Raw genomic sequence first — 17,896 nt, forward strand, 5'->3', positions numbered from 1 at the left:
GACCCATAAATTCTACTCTTAGGTATTTACCACAATGACATGGAGATATATGTCCGCATGAAGGCTTGTGCACAAATGTTTATAGTAGCTGTATCCATAATACACCAAAACATGAGAACAACATATCTATTAACGATGATACATAAACAAACTGTGTAATAGTCATACACTAAAATATTACTCAGTGATGAAAAGGAATGGACTACTATTTATATAACAGCACGCATGAATCTCAAAACATTATGCTGAGCAAAGGAAGCCAGAAACCAATCATATATATATATACATATATGATTCCATTTACATGAAACTCCAGAAAAGACCAATCTAATCTTCAGGGACAGAAGCTTATCAGTAGTTATCTGGAGTGAATGTGTATATGGGAGATTGAACGGGAAGGGGCATAAAGGGAATTGATTTAGGTGATGGAAACGTGCCGTACCTTGACTGTGGTAATAGTGATACAAGTACATACATTTGTCAAGCCCTAGAGAACTGTCTACTTAAAATGCATACATCTTATTGTACATAAATGATACCTTAATATTGAGAGAGCTGAAGCATTTACATTTTTTTCTCTTGAATTATTCTTCCCTTTTGGACTTCCACAGGCAACTCCTCAAACCAATTTAGTGGGTAAAATAGTTGTGTGACACTGGACAAGTAAGTTATTACTTTGAACTGAGCAAGTTTCCTCCTCAGCAGAATGAGTGGACTATATATTAGATGACCTTGTTCATTCATTCCATACACATTTACGAAAGCCACTATGGGACAAGCCCTACTCTGTGCTCTAGAGATAGAAAGCTGAAAAAGAAATCATTTTTGTCCTTGAAGAGTCACACTCTAGTAGAAGAAAAAGACAAGCTTCTACTATGATTATGATACAGCTTTATGCACATTTAGGGTGTGAGAATTCCTAAGAGGAGCAGTATTCCCTGATGATGCAACACCTGAGGTGGGTTTTGAGGTACAAGTAAGAGTTAGGTAAAGAGGGAAGCGAAGGCATTCCAAGTAGAGGTGCTGTACAGGCACCACAGAGAGACATACTATGTGTTCAAGGTACTTCAGGTAGCTTAGTAGGTCTGGTACATAGGATTCATCTTTATAAGGCCAAGGTGTGTCTTGATTGAAAAAGTTAAAAAGATTCCTCTTTAAGCAGCATGTACATAGGATCCTGTATGAAAAAAATGATACTCATGATATAGTAGATCGCCTAAAAGGTAAACCAACTAAACCTTCAGTTGGGATCCTTTCTGTTGCAAAGAGAATCTTTTGGCTCATGTGACTAAACAGTCCAGGGCGAGAAAGACTGGTGGAGTGTGGCTTAGGGATCAGCAAGGTCAACAGAGTAGCTTCCTGTGCCTCCCATTCCTAGCCTCCAGCAGCTCCGGACCCTATATCCTCTCTCTTTCATATCCAGCTTCCCTGAAAGATTAAACCGAAGCCTGGTAACCATGTTTCACGGGTCCCCATTGGTCTTAGATTTTGCCCTGATCCTGAAGCAATCCCTGCGGCCAGAGGGATGGCATATGGTGACTGGCGTGGCCAGGACCCAGAGGTCCCATGGGTGTGTGGGGCCTCACGTGAAGTACATGGGGGTGGGGGCAGGTTCCCAAATAAAAATGAAAGCCTTTGTGGACGAAGGGAGACTAGATACTGAGAAGGAATTATATTTTAAGAAAAACAGATCCCGGCAATTTTCAGAACAAGTCAGGGATAGAAATGCATATGGACAAGTTTCTTCTTTCATCTTCCATACCTAGGACTAGTCAAGGAAAACTGACTTGAGAATAAAGTTATGTGAGAATAAGAACACGTATACAAAAAACTATCACTCAATATTGTGAGCGCCATATGAGTGGAAGAACAGTTTTATGAGAACAAAGAGAAGGGCATAATTAATTCTAATTTACAGCTCTAGGGTATTATCACAATTTTTTTTAGTGGGGCCTTGAAAAATGGAGGTTCTTCTGGCAGAGACGAAGCACATGTAATCTGGGGAGGCTTAAGTATAGGATAGTGGATCAGTGTGGGAGCACAGGAACGGGAAGACCACGCTCTGGAGAATTTTCCCTGCTTTGCTACAAAGCCTGGACTTTATCCTTTAAGCAATGGGATGCCATTTAATTCTTGAAGCATGTTAGTGACCTAACTGCAAGCTGTGTGTAGAGAGCTGTAGGAATGGATCAGACCCTCCCTGAGATAAGAAGGCAGGAGGTAAGCATAGGGAGGATAACGCTGTTTTGAAGTGGAAGGTTGAGACGGAGTTCAAGCTTAATGGGCTTTATTTTCCCTATGAAATATCAGGTTGGTGCAACAGTAATTGTGGTTTTTGCAATCATTTTTAGCCTTTTAAACTGCAATTACTTTTGCACCAACCTAATAGGAAGCGAGAGTACATGCTGAGTGTAAGGGGCTGCTACGCAGTTCAGCAGGACATTTCAATGAGCCAGAACGCTGCGTTACCAAAACATCTTGATGAAAAATATTGTTCCATAAACTCTCCTACAATATATCATACGTATTACATTAGTGGGTGAACTGAAATCCAGAAAAGCCAATTGCAATTTGTCCAGTAGTCTACGTCACCACCAGTGCCAATGCCTTAGGTAGAGTAATTATAGAAGCATCACTGGTCACTCAGCTCCTGTGTGCACTGGCAGTGCAGCTATGAGGGGGTGTCAGGGGACGGTAGGAGATGGCACAGGAGGTTGCAGGAGGAAGGAAGTCGAGATAGATAGATGATAGATAGATAGATAGATAGATAGATAGATAGATAGATAGATAGATCAATCGATCGATCGATCGATAGAAGAGGCACAGTTAGAGATGGAGTGGGCAAGAGAGCCTGACTGCTCTTGATGCAGTAGTTTAACAAGCAGCCAAGGGCGGCACATGGCCGAGATGGGGCTGTGCCTGCTGCAAAATGTGTGGCAGCCTCCCAGGCGTGGCTTTGGGATTCGGATTCAGTAACTGGCTAGAGCCACCTGTTTGAAACGTAAGGATCTGCTATGTCATGATCCATTCATTTTTTTATAGACATAGTCTCAAATGAGCAAATAGAGTCATACAAATGCTAATAAGGTTAGACATTCTTCATACATTATCCGCTACTACTAGACTTTAAAATGTCATACTTGAAATTAATTACCAACAACATCTTACATTTGCTTGGTGCTTTGCAGTTTAAAAATCACTTTCAAATACATTTTCTCATTTGGTTTTACTCAATCCTATAAGGTAAACGGAGCAAATACAATAATTTCCTGCTGCCTGCCCTCCTGCACCGCCCCCCAACTGCAGATAAGACAGATTAAATTATCTAGGGACTTACAGCGAGAACCAAAACTCACCAATCTAGTGTTTTTTTTCTACTAGACCACCACAGTGCTGCTTTTAAGAAGGCTTATGGGGCCGGCCTGGTGGCTCAGGCGGTTAGAGCTCCGTGCTCCTAACTCCGAAGGCTGCCGGTTCGATTCCCACATGGGCCAGTGGGCTCTCAATCACAAGGTTGCCAGTTCAATTTCTCAAGTCCCGCAAGGGATGGTGGGCTCTGCCCCCTGCAACTAAGATTGAACACGGCACCTTGAGCTGAGCTGCCTCCCGGATGGCTCAGTTGTTGGTTGGAGCGCGGGCTCTCAACCACAAGGTTGCCAGTTCAATTCCTTGAGTCCCACAAGGGATGGTGGGCAGCGCCCCCTGCAACTAAGATTGAACACGGCACCTTGAGCTGAGCTGCCGCTGAGCTCCCAGATGGCTCAGTTGGTTGGAGCTTGTCCTCTCAACCACAAGGTTGCCGGTTCGACTCCCGCAAAGGATGGTGGGCTGTGCCCCCTGCAACTAGCAACGGCAACTGGACCTGGAGCTGAGCTGCGCCCTCCACAACTAAGACTGAAAGAACAACAACTTGAAGCTGAACAGAACCCTCCACAACTAAGATTGAAAGGACAACAATTTGACCATTGTTCCCCAATAAAGTCCTGTTCCCCTGCCCCAATAAAATCTTTAAAAAAAAAAAAAAAAAAAAAAAAAAAAGAAGGCTTATGAATATTCTCCTAAAGAAAGAGGCCAAACATGGGCGTATCTCTACAAATTTGACCTTACTCACTTAAAACTCTCTCTCTTCCTAACAATTTTTTTCTCATCTTCTCAGAGTGAGGGAATGAGAGAGATAAGTTATAGATGTGTTCTTATCCTTGCGATGAGTGCCCATCCCCACACTGAATGGCGAAGCTTACGATTCTAACTGTCACGCCTTCGAAAGCAATAAAATGGGGTTCTTAGGAATCAATCACTGAATAAATTATTTAATCCTCAATAAATCCACAAGTACCTAATAAATAAAAGCATATAATATAGATTTTCAAATTAACACCTACTTATATCAAACTCCACTACACCTGCAGTCAGCCTCGTGCTACAACCTCATACATTCCCTAATATATACTCCATAAATAAATGATTCAGGAAATACATTTGGATAAAACTTAATACAATTCTAGGCATTCAGAAAGGGTATAAATCTATCGATTTAGAGTTTTGTGATAATGATCAACATCTTGAACTTGAACCTAAAATTGAAAGACAATGGTTTTGGGACTTTTTTTTCATACACTATTATTCCGTATTACAGAAATGATAGGGCTTTAGAAACTAATACACAATAAGACCCTTCCCTTATAATAAAGACCAAAATAAGACAGATGCCTTGTATAATGTCTTCAGTTCTAGAATGAATATCTAGTACCTACTTCTAGACTCTCTCAGATGTTCTGCCCGAGAAGAAAATCTCATTAAACCAACCTGCCGCCAAAGTAGATATGGTTTTTAGTTTTCATTCCCTTCATTGAACCCTGATGTGTCCTCTTTGTATACTTCAAAAGTAACAGAATCTAGCAACAGGCCTCACCAGTATCAAGTCTTCCAACCAAGAGATGGAAGGTTGAGAAGTTTGAACGGACCACTCCATCATTGTGACTTTTTTCCCCCCCAGGAAATAATGAATAAAATACTGTCAGATGGACACAACTGTATTTGACTTTCCCAGCAGAAAACTCTAAAGGGAAAAATAAAGTGGAGAGGGAGATAGAAGATCTCTGGTGAGAGAAAAGTTGTTAAAAACACCCAAGGACATTTGAATTTCGACTTAAAAGCATCATCTTTTTTCAAGTCTTCCCACATCCTACCCCACCCCTGGTTCTGAGTGAAGAGCAATTTATAAGACAAAACAATACATTAGAGATAAATTTACAAACTGACGGAAGAGATTTGTCCCAGAGGCTACATTACCTCTTCAAGTTTATTACAGTATCTTTAGTTCTTATTGCATATATTGTTACATGCTTTTTACAAATTGGGATTATTTATACATAGTATGCTCACTTTAGCAGAAGTTAGGTCTGTTGTTTCTTTCTTGAAAGCCAGCAGCATGCAGTGCAATATTTGGTGTGCAGAGTTACTGTTTCAAAAAGTAAAAAAACTACTTAGGTTTAACTGAGGAGGGAACATGATCTTTATTGGCTTATTTAATTTTGGTTTTATGCAGAGTTTGCATAGTTCATGATTAGTTTCTAATGGGAAACTGAATGTGTTGTCGTGACCTTGAAGAAGATCAGGTGACAGTGGCAAACAAAAAAATCTGAAGAAGAGGCATAACTTTTAAAGTAGAAAGGTCAGCAAGAACTGCCTGAAACATAAAAAACAAAAAAGAATTATTACTATCAGTATTCTAATCAACAAAGTGAAGCCTTTGAAATAAGGTACAACAGAAACAGTCTTACAATGTAATTCTGGCACTGACACACACTCTTAAGTTCTTCGTGTTTGTCTTAAACCTCTATAGTGAAGCTACAACGTCCCTTCTCTTTTCTGAGTATCTTCATGTTAGAACATGTGCAAAATGCTAAAATTGCAGTAGAAAATAAACTGGACTTCAGCCTTGAGCCTTCTTCAAATATACAAGGTAGCATGAGTTTATAAGAGGTCTAACATTTCAACTTGCTTCTATAAATAAACGTACATCAGGAATCCTCGTCCTGTTGTACTAGTATAAGAAGTAACTGAGTTCAGGAAATCATTTTGAGATGGAACTAATGTTTATTCAGTTGCGAGACGCATAAACATCCTCTTCCCTTTAAATAAAGAATTCAGGCAGCTATTTTAAGAATAAAATTTACATTTCCATGAGAGATAAAAACTTGACTAATATGGTAAGTCACTATTTAATTGAACCATGTTTCAGGTATAAATTACACTATTGAAAAGAAACCAGCTTTAAATAATTAACCCACAATTAAAAACAACCAAAAAAGCCCATGTAGCTTTACTATATCATCCAAATACATGCACTTTAACTCTCTCAACGAGTTTTACTCTGTTCGATGAGCATAACACGTGGATGTGACCACTAAGACGAAAACGCCACGTAAGACAACAGTTTCTATTCAAATTACTAGGTTTTCTTGTTTCCCGTAATGATTTCCTATAATACCTTATTTATGACTTCTTTGCAAGAAGATTATTTTCAAGTAGTTAAGGAGTTTTGACTTCTTCTTATTACTTAGCTCAGAACTTACAGGTTTTACCCAAGTTAAGAAATTAGGCTCTGGGTAAAGTGTGTCTTATGCATCTGAGACACAAGTGCCAAAGGCTGGCAATCTCTCAGAAACTATTTCCATCCCATCGGAGTGAAACTTATCCTTACTTCAGCTGCAGCCAGTGATGTCACCTCCATCAGGTTGACTGCTCGGAAAGCAAACACAGCAGCTGCCAGGACTGGAAAAGAATGCACACTATTTCAGCTGCTGGCCTGCTCATCAGCCCGGCAAATTAACTGCTACGCCCACAGCCCACTATGAGAGCTCAGAACTCGTGCTTTGCACAACTGCACGCCTGCCTTCTGAGTTAAGGGCTTGTGATGAATGGAAATCGTCTCCTCTGGAGAACAGTGCCTGCTGGCTAAGTTGGGGTAAAAAGAAAACTTCAGTGGTCTCAAAAAAGCCATTTTATAAATTGTTTCTTTTATACCTACAACTTAAATTATAACCATTTTTAAATAACATGAAGATTTAATGACTGTCCTATAAATTAAGGTTTGTTTTGAATCAGGTGTTTCTTACTAATCCAATAGATAGGCTTCTGCAAAGTTACCTGGAGCCTGAATTTTTAAATATACCACATCATGTTTCATTGAAAAGGCATCCTGATAAAAATGTGCCAATAATGCCTTTTCTTAAAAACATCTTTATAATATTTTGTTATTTACATGTTTATAATATACTCAGCACTGAATTTTCTTAGAGTGTCACAAATGGATATGTCTGGGGGGGGGCTGCTGTGGGATTGATTCTGACATTTGCATTTATGTTGGCTGTAGGAAAAAGTTGAAACTTTGAAAGAAAACCATTATAGGACATCTTGAAGGTCAATATTATACTCTGAGTAGAAAACAACATTTGGATTTTTGTTTCCATTAAACATACATATATGGAAAAAGAGTAACGCTAACGTGCAGTACTTCTCATTACACTGGGGGTGCCAAAAAATTCATACACGTGACTTGTATTCATCCTTTGTTATCAGTATAGATTGAGTGTTACCATTTTAATACAGTTTTTTCCTGTCTTCAAATGTGTATCCCTGTTTTTGGTACCCTCTGTGTAATCTCCCATAAAACCCCATGTGAGGGAATGAGTCACCATGAACAAGGCAAGGACCCATGTAAGAGGCAGGCAATGCTGGTAAGGAACCAGTGCTGCCTGGGGACAGACGACTTTTGACTTCTCCCCCTGCCCCCGGCCTTGTTTTCATCACTACTGATGGTAATGCATTCACTACCCAACAAGTTCTTGAAGTTTAGGAAATGAATGGTAAGGAATCTTCAAAGTTATTTGGAAGACTGGTTCCTAAGTATATTTCATAGCTAATGCAAATTAAATATGTGTGTGTGTGCGTATATATATATATATATATATATATATGTATATACATATATATATATATATATATATATATATACGCACACACACACATATATATATATATACGCACACACACACACACACACACACACACACACACATTTTTACTATGGGAATAATGATAATACCCATAGTAAAAACGCTTAATTTATAGCGTTGGTATGAGAATTAACTAATACCAGTTAATTCTCATACCAACACTATAAATTAAGTACTATTATTAGCCCCATTTTACTAATGGGGAGACTGAGGCACAGTGAGTTTGGGTGACATGTTCAGAGTTATACAGGTAGAAAATGGTAGATTGAATACAACCCTGGCTCTGGCCCAAGCATCTAAAGCATCTAACCCCTACGTGATGATGTCACTGAGATTGAAGGTAAGCAACATGAACTATCCCTGACATGGAAATCTGTGTGCTTTCCTAAGAACTGTCTTCTCTCCTGTCGCTCAGAACGTTTTTCTAGAGATGGAAATGGAGGGTGACGCCCTGGGTCCTGGGCTCACACGGGTGGGTGGTTACGCCTGAGGAGGACAAGTCAGGATCCAGGCCTCTAACTTCACAGGACAGTGGGCAAGTGCAACCAGTGATGGGGACACACAGGCATTTTTCTAGGGGACAACGGATTTGGACAGGTTGGCAAAAAAGCCATTAGAAGCAGTTAGAAATATTCTGGGGGAAAAACAGTAGTGGTAAAACAAAATTTAAAAAGTCAAATCAGCTGGGATTATTGAATATGTAAACGAGTTGTGTAAGGGATTTGGGATAAAGAATTTACCCTTTAACTGAGAAAGAGAAAACTTACATACTTTAGAGTCATTGAGCGTCTATGTTTACAAGATTATAAAAAAAAAACACCATTTATGTGGACCAGCACCTTCTTTAGTTTCCTAATATTGGGAACTATATTTGACAATGGAGACATTTTAGAAACTAAGGAGTGTGATCACTACTTCATTTTTTATGTATGATTTAACAGAGTTGGTGAAAGCTTAACAGGATGGTCCAAGTTTCTGCTATAGCAGGAAAGAGTTTCATACGGCAGGAAATTGTTTTTCCAAATGTAGATAAAAAGGGGGGAAAAGAGTAGTTCACTAATTGACCTCAGTGTCTGAAATGCTCATGTGCTCACGACCTTTATTTATCTTGGTGTCACATCACAGAAGTGCCTTTCTGGCCACCCCATGTTTGTGTTACCCAGCCTTTCCGCACAACGGGTTTGTCTGCCAAGGAGAAAAGGTCTACACTGTAGGATATTTCCCACTGAAATCGCGTTTCATATGAAATATAGGAATGTCAATATTTACTTTTGCTCTTTTAAATTCTTCTCATTACTTTAATTTTAAACAGCTCTGTCAAGAATATTAAGATACCTTTGTGTTAAACTGTTCTTCAAAAGGCGCTAATTAATTCACAATTAAAGCCAGTAATATTTACTACAATATTTCTAAAGACTATATAATAACTCACTTGAGCAAAACAGGTGGACCCAAAACATGCAGACCAAAAAATAACACAAAATATTTGAAATCGTCAAAAGCAATTTGTGCACATCTACATAAAATTAGCTCCTCTGTGGCTCTTCATTTGATTTCCATGACGGGGGAGCTCACATCAGTCTAGTTCCATTTCTACATGTTCTAGAATCCTTCCCTGGTCATTGTTTAGAAACACTCAGGGAACGTAGGTGGATGCAACAGTCTGGACTGCAGTCCTACCTCTTCATCAGTCACTGTTTTATTAAGGTGTTGAGCTCACAGCATCATGCCTGCTCAGTGCAAATGCAGTATTCATTTATTTCTGCATTTCCCTTTTACTGCTGTTTGCTGAGGGGTGAGAAGTCACAGAATGACAGGTTTTAATAGGCAGAGCTGTGGAAAGTCTTCCAATTCATAGTACAAAACCTTTAAGCCTTTAGGTGACAGCTAAAAAGCCCATTCTACTTTTGGAAAGTCCTAATTATCAGAAAATACTGGACCCCTTTCTTTCATATACCCTAAGATCTTTTTTGAAATGAGAAGAAAAGCTACACAAAATACTTTTCAAACTTAGGGCATACCCTGAGGAGAGTTATGTGGTGGGAAGTCTAAAATTCTGTTGCCTGAGAAATGGTAGCAGAAAACAAGTCTATTTAGCTTAAAAAACAGAAGACTTTGGGGAAAGCGGGGTATGTGAGAGTAGAAGAAACATGATGGTGACCTTGGTTTCACAGGAGTACATTTTAGCAAGCGGTATCATCCAGAAATGAAATGGGCTACCTGGTGAACTAGGGATTACCCTATACTGAAGGGTTCAAAGAGAAGACGAGGACCGCCTGTCAGAAACATGAACGTCACACCTGATGTTTCTAGGACTGTGATGTCTGGGTTACATATGTCACTGTCATTCAGCCAAAAGCGAGGAGGGTAGACCATTGTGTCCTAACTCCTATTGTAGGGGCTTTGAAAACAATTAATACAGAAGGATACTAGGTAGGAGTTGTTAAAAACATCGGTAAGTGATATCTCTGATTACTCCAGGGACAATATTTCTCTTCATTGGACCTTTATCATTACTCTACTGTTCCCTTTCAAGTGCCATCCAACTACTTGAGACCTATCAGCATTTAAGAGTATGTTAATATGGTACCTAGAGAATCTTTTACAAGAAAAGAGTCTTCTTCAATTAAGCATTATTTCCACAAGTTCCCAGAAAGGTGTCTTTACAATGTTATCAATCAATGTAGGGGAAGGAAACACAGGCTCACAGTTTAAATAATGTGTTCCGTATCACAGAACTGGAGAAGGTCAGACCCCGCACTCTGCCAACATTTTTGCTCTCCATACATTGTTGTGAAAACCTTGTAATATGGAAGGTGCCCAAAAAATGGAAGGAAAAAACTGTATTAAAATTGTAATCCAATGAATGGCACTAGCATTCACTTGGTTAACACCATCTTTTAAATGAATGTCACACTAGACATTGCTACTGTAATTCGATTCAATTTCGAAAAATAATACATAGATAACATCTCTTAAAATGTGTATATATATATTTTTTGGCATCCCTGGTATTTATTTGAATTTTGTGACAATCCCAATGATAAAAATAACGGAGAGTACAAAGTACAAGAGAAGCAAAACAATGTAATTAATGACAAATCTGTGCCCTATGTGTTATCATAGAGTTGTCTTGTGAGACAGCGGCCGTAAGAACTGCTTAATTATTAAATAAGAGATGAATCGGTGGCTTCCTGAAGAAAAATAACAACAACAAAAAACAACAACCATGAAATATTTTTGGCTTAAGAGAATATCTAAAAGGGAAATTCAGCCACCAGGGTAGGTGTCAGAGACCATGAGCAAAAAGGGAAAGGTTTTGACTTCAGTCTAAACTGAAGTCCAGAAGAGCTGAGACAGCAGTGATGCGGGGAGGCTTAGTGCCAGTTTGGGTTTGAGGTAGTCGTCGAGGAGCACAGAACAAATGCTAACGGTCCGCGGAGCGCAGAGGAGAATGTATCTGCAGTCTGTTGCACAGGCCTCACAGGTGCTGAGGGGCAGTAAACTCTGGCTGGACTAAAGGGAAGGGCGGGGGGGAGGAGAAGTGGAGTTTCCGGGAGCCAAGGAGACAGACAAGGAATAGACTGGTGCTGGGAGGTTCCACGGAAGGACCCGGATCGCAGAACCTCAGTCCTTGTCTTCTAAGGAACACAAATCTCTTAAATGTCCATGAGTTAGAAATGGGACGTAACTGGAGCCTCAAACTCCAAATACAGGTGGTGCATGTCAGAAAGGAAAAGGGCTTTGCTAAAGAAACAGTATGTGTTTGACAAGCAAGCACTTACTCTTACCAGGAAGAATTTCCAGAGAGTTGTACCCTAGAATTCTATCCCACAAAAGCAAGAGTTGATCTGTAGCTAAGTATCCAGAGAAAGCGCGAACCATCCATTTAAATGATATGCGAAGTCTGTAAGCAAAGAAAAAAGAAAATGAATTTTACCAGTGGTTTTTTTGTTTCTTTCTTTGTTTGTTTTACAAAAAGCAATGTCTTACAAAAGGTTGGAAGAGTCCAAGGGATTCTATTGTTAAAGTAACTCCTTTGTGAGTCTTAGAAATCACCTGGGCATTTATAACTGAAGTACTCTTTTAAAACCTGCAAAAGTACAATGGTGAGAGAGAAACCATGAGTCCTCAAATTAGTGGTCTCAAAGTATTAAGAGGAAGAATTATATCTGGGGCCCTCCTTTATGTTATAGTTCATTCGGCCTTTAGAAAACTCACTACTACCTTTAATTTTTCAGGATGTGTACTAATTCACTATCAATGAGGTGACCTTACAGTCTTAGTTTCAGGCAAGCCTCGCAAAATACTTGAAGAGAGCTTAAGATATTAGCTGCATATTTTTGCTATTCAATAAATTATATTCTCTCTCTAAGATTCTCTTGATTTTAAACACAAGGAAAATACCGTGATATAAAGAAAGAAATTGAGAATAGGTAACTTAAATAACTTTACCAGGCTTATACAATTTAGTAGAGACAGAATTTGAATCTGAGCCTGTCTCTTAAACCCACCCACTCACTCACCCATCCATCTGATGTGGATTCAAGTATGGAGAAGACAAATACTAAACTGTTCTGCTTCCCATTAAATCCTTTTGTGGCCTCAAAGAGTTAATCCTTCTTTCAAATATGCCCTCCTCAACAGGGGAAAATGGTTGCACCGAAAACAAGACAGTAACAAAACATCCATAAAACATTTGGGAACTTCTGTTGCCTTAGACGTTGTTAGTTTAAAAAGAGAGAACAGATAATATTGAAGACCAGGGTTCCCTGCATGTTCACCAATAACTCATACTGAGAAACATGAACACATATTCAAATTTTTGAAAGGAAGAGTCACAATGTAAAACCATTGGTAGGTAATTGATCTAGTTTCCTTTATTAAAAGACAGCCAACTTTAATCTAGATAGCTTTCATTAGTTGTTCTCCGATAAACTGAGCCTAAACTGACTTAATTTTAGTATTATCACATTTCTCAGGTTCTATTTGTTTCCCCAACTCTTTGCCTCAATTTTGGCCAACACCTTTCATTACGAATAGAAATTAGTTCATTTTGGTGATTCTTATACCAATCACAAAAACCCTAGCAAATAATCCTTCCAAGAATTTTTGGCACAAGGTAGAGTTACAATTTGCTACTTGATAATTGTTTTACTGGGGAAATTGCTAGTTTAATTTCTCTGAAAAATTACTGCATATTTGCCAGTGCTTTATAATGTGAAAAAGACTTCTGACGTCAATCTATTCTTTAGTTAAGAGAAAAATACTCACGGTTGGGCCCCAATTTCTCGTAGATGATAAAAGAGTTGGGGGAGATAAGTTTGAAGAAGAGTTTCAAAGAGCAAACAGAGTGACACAATACCCTGCAAACAATAATAAATCACAAGAGAAATACATATGTTAGTATTTAAAATTTAACTCTGCTGATAAATAATTCAGATGGAAATGAGAAAAATATTATCAACATAAATATTTTTTTCAACATAAATCGTTTTTATACTGTTAAGAGTCAAGAACAGGAAATGAACTAATGATCTCCAACACTGTTTAAAGATACATTTTGTTCCTCTTCATGGAAACCTACTCTTACAGATATTCTAAGGGGCCTCCATTTTAACACAATAGGTTCCCCACATAACTTGGTATGTAATATTCAGAGAGTCCAAGGAAAACATCATTTCATAGAAAAGCTGCTACTCTGTAAGCCTTATATTATCAGTTAAGCCCAGCAAAATTAGTTTTTTCTGGATGCATTCCAGTTTCCAGGTATTTCTCTGGTGCTATAACCACACCCTTTTGTCCCTTCTCTGCCAGCTGCCTCACCCATCAGGGAAAGTATTTCCTCCCTTTTTTTCACTCTGTCTTTGAAATCTATCCACAGGGAAAGACTGACTGCTGCTCATTGCTTGAAATTTGCATCAGAAAGTTATCAAACAAGAATGTTTCATTATTTCGTAAAAAGATTTTTTTTTTTTTTTTTACTGAAATCTACTTTTATAAAAGGGGATTATTTGTAGAGTACAGGAAGTAACCTATTTAAGCAGATGGTTTTTCAAGTATGTTTATTACTTGACAACTCTGAATAAAGTCTTTCTTGCGGCTCAGCATTCCTCAGGGTTGATCTTTGTATGGAAGTTTTAATCCTCTTTTTGAGTTTCTAAAGAAAAAAGGCTGTCATGGTTCCAAATAGCTCAGTCTGGCTGCAAGCTGGAACAGGAGATGACCGCCTGTAAGTCTCGATTCCACTGAGTAAAGAAAGGGCAGAGGCAGGGCTGGCCCCATCAATTCACTGAAAAAGGACACCTCAGGCAGGGTCAGTGTGGGGATAGTGAAGGAATCCCCAGGGGAAAAAACACCATGGCTGTGAACTGAGTCTGAAGCATAAAATGGTACAGAAGGTGGGTGTAAGAAATCTGATGCTGAGAATGAGGTTTTAGGAAAGAGAATTATTAATGTATTTCTGATGGTTTTAGATGAAACATGCATGAAAGGTAAGCGCTAAATAAGCTGTCTCTGAGAGAAGTAACGTAACCCGAGATGATTGGTGGTGCTTCACTTGTTCATCTGTGACATCCTGGGTTTCTGTTATTGGCCAGCTTTCACTAGGATGTCTGAGGGCAAAACTGGAGACGGAGGAAGGTGGAATAGGAACACAGAGGATTCAGCTGGTGGGATAATGGACAGCTGTTTAGTTTAGCAGCAGGGACAGTCTCCTCTTTGGGGAAATTTGGTAGCCCTGACACATTCCAATTTAGTGTTTCTTCTGGAGAGTCAAGTCAACTTACTGACAAGCAGACCAAAGCAGGCCCCAAAGTGGAAAAAGTATCACTGAAATAAAATAAACTTTGCTTTATCTCAGGCTCATAGGGAGGAAAAGATACGATGATAAAAATGTTCAACTCCCAATATGCTTCTCCTTGACTTTCATATTGAGGCCGAAGGAGCTACCCATTGAATAAACACAAAGAAAATATCTAGTATGATAATTAGCCAAACATGACACCGAAAAATAAGTGACAAGTAAATGTTTGATTTTCATGAACAAAGATGATGATGGTGATCGTAACAACAATAAAAACAGCCGCCACATATTAATATTTCCTGGACACCTGCCACGACCCAGGCACTACCGGGTGCTTGGTAGACTTCTTTCTCTACAGCGCCCCAGAAACAGTGTGTACCTCATTTCACAGATGAGGAAATCAGCATTCAAACAAGGCAGGCACCTTTGTCAAACAGAATAATAGAGATTTCTAGGTTGTTTTTCTTTTAACATATAAAATATCATTTAAATGCAACTGATAAAGGAACTTTTCCTCTCCAATTATCACCCAAATATTTAAATATCAAAATTTCTTCTTCTCTTTCATTTCTCCTATAGAAACGTGTTGCCTGACATCCCAAATTGAGATTTGCTGCTTTATAATTTAATTGGGGAGGAGACTTTTTCTGAAGAGAGAACAGATTAGAGTCTGATTTGATCCGATTTTTTATGAACTTACAGAAGGATGAGAAGAGATGGAATGAAGTCTGAAGAAAAAACGCACGTACATCTCACGGAACATCTGATACAATCTGGAAGGTTCATGGTAGAGAAAACAAAGAGGTGCGACTGAAAGAATAAAAGAATTAATTGACAATATTGCAGGACCACTACAATTTAAAAAATAAGTTCATAAACATGAAAGAATAAGTCAACAGTTTATAGTAATAACATTCATTCACAGGCAAGTTTAAACAGAAAAGTTTTGAATCAATTTTTAAAAGCCATAAGTAGTATAATTGGAAAGAAATATAGTAACTAAAACTGAAATGGTAAAGTGCTACCTGGGGTTCCTTTTGGATGACTGATGATTGTTCTACTGGTTCTAAATAAGAGGTTACTGCTCAAGTATTTGTGGGTGCTTAACACATTTGTCTAAAATAGTGTACATATATAAACTCTTTATCAAACATCCTGCATCCTCTGTTTCCTTAATGAACATTTCCCCTCGGGTGTGTAAGCCTTCGCCTATTTAAACGACCAGAACTGTGAATGGGCAGGAGTTAGTTGATGTAGTTTGTATTCTGAGAATTGTTGGAAGATTTAAACTTAACTGTCTTCCAAATCACTCAAGTACACCATCTAAGAACTATTCACTTGAGAAATTCTTGCAGTTAGAATTATTAAAACAGGATAAAAGGGCTACCATTTTTGTTATTAGAGGTAAAAGTTCATATTCTTAACCTTTTTTGGTTTTCTACTTTAAGTTCCTCACATATGTATACAAGAGAAATATGCTGAAAGGTCATTATAACATCACGGATTACGTTATGAAACTTTGGTTGCTCAAGAGAATAAAGCCGAGAGCCCTATAATTCATGATTTCTCCAGACTACTGGTATCCAGAGCAACAATTACATTACATCACTCATCGTCCCGATCAGCACCTCCAAGCACGCATGGCACGATGCGAAGTTCCTAGGTTCTCTGAGTCCTCTTCTCTGTATGTGAGTTTTAGGAGTTTTATATCATGTCATTCACCACATTTGTCTGATGTTGGACACTGATGGGCTTTTTACAGGGAAAAGCGTTCATTTATTGCCGATTCAGAGTATTTCTGTTTAGCCTAAAGGTTGGGGGTAGTAGCAACATTGGGGACAACAACCTTCAACAAGTTCACATGTAACGTGGAGTCCAGCATCGGGAGTAGAGTTAATGGAATTGTAACAGCTATAAACGGTATCAGGAGTAGTAGGTGGGGGAGGGATTTATCACTTTGTGAGGGGTGTAAATGTCTAACTATGATGTTGCTTTGTGCACCTGAAGCTAATAAAGTAATTAAATAAATAACTAAGTGGTATTAAGTAGAGAATTTTTCCTCCGCTAACCTTCATTAAGCTTCTCGCATTCCTCATTCAGTGACACGGGAGGCCTGGAAGCCTGTTAGGGAGAAAGAATTTGCCTCTACCCTGCAGAGGTTCTTCCTGCTGGTCTAATAATCAAACCAACATGACACATATTAACAGGAGAAAATCGAATTTAAGTTCATACATACAGGAGCCCTACACACATGAGAGAACCACATGCAGCAGAGGTTCAGAGACAGAAAAGGAAAATGAGGGCTACGTGGCATTCTGAGCTCAGGAATGGGAGAGGGGCCTGAGGCTTCAGAGGAGCGGAGGACAATTCACAGGATGGTAAGAAGAGCACATGTTCGGTAAGTAGGTGTTGACCCTGACATACATACAGGTCATCAAAATTTACTTCTGGTAAGAATTCTTTTATTTTTAAATAAACTTTATTGGGGAATATTGGGGAACAAACAGTGTGTTTCTCCAGGGCCCATCAGCTCCAAGTCGTTATCCCTCAATCTAGTTGTGGAGGGCGCAGCTCAGCTCCCAGTCCAGTTGCTGTTTTCAATCTTTAGTTGCAGGGGGTGCAGCCCAGCATCCCATGTGGGAATTGAACCGCCAACCTTGTTGTTGAGAGCTCGCACTCTAACCAACTGAGCCATCCGGCCGCCCAACAACTTTTATTACAGGCAAGACCCCTAATTTAAATTCTTTAGGGGAGAGGTCAAAGTTTCTCTTGAGCCCACAGGGTCTCAATTGCCTTTAGCTCAAGACAATCCTCATGCCAAAGTGGCATGTCTTGGGGGACCAGTTCTGAACCGGGTCAGCACTCAGGGCCCTTGAGCTTGCACACGTGTTTCCCACGTGTACCTCAGGATGACTGAATGCTTCAGTGTAATTGTTGCAGTACATCCCACTAGTCTGGAGAAATCATGAACACAAACTCAGTGTGGTCGCTTGTTTCACATTCTTTCTGATCTATTATTTTTTCAAAAGACTTATGAGCATTAGTGCAAGAATTTAAGCAACCTCATTTT

The 17,896-nt window shown here is 39.1% G+C and overlaps 1 protein-coding gene across 6 annotated transcripts in view; it reads right to left on the minus strand.

Moving 5' to 3' along the window:
- Positions 1–4,992: 4,992 nt before the first annotated feature.
- The window catches only part of TBC1D19 (TBC1 domain family member 19), a 113,452-nt gene continuing 100,548 nt past the window's right edge, over positions 4,993–17,896 (minus strand). For 4 of the 6 annotated variants that reach the window (XM_074322099.2, XM_019743920.3, XM_074322112.2 and 1 more), the window contains 5 exons: positions 15,527–15,636; positions 13,296–13,387; positions 11,807–11,928; positions 6,707–6,777; positions 4,993–5,689 (listed from right to left, as the gene is read on the minus strand). In XM_074322099.2, coding sequence (XP_074178200.1) covers positions 5,615–5,689; positions 6,707–6,777; positions 11,807–11,928; positions 13,296–13,387; positions 15,527–15,636 — 470 coding nt within the window. In that variant the 3' untranslated portion in view covers positions 4,993–5,614. The remainder of the gene's footprint in view (positions 5,690–6,706; positions 6,778–11,806; positions 11,929–13,295; positions 13,388–15,526; positions 15,637–17,896) is intronic. The other 2 variants (XM_019743921.3, XM_074322109.2) reach the window with 2 other exon arrangements.

The sequence above is a fragment of the Rhinolophus sinicus genome, chromosome 1 (assembly GCF_057876585.1).
Source record: "Rhinolophus sinicus isolate RSI-liver-muscle chromosome 1, RSI-T2T, whole genome shotgun sequence".
NCBI classification, from domain to species: domain Eukaryota; kingdom Metazoa; phylum Chordata; class Mammalia; order Chiroptera; family Rhinolophidae; genus Rhinolophus; species Rhinolophus sinicus.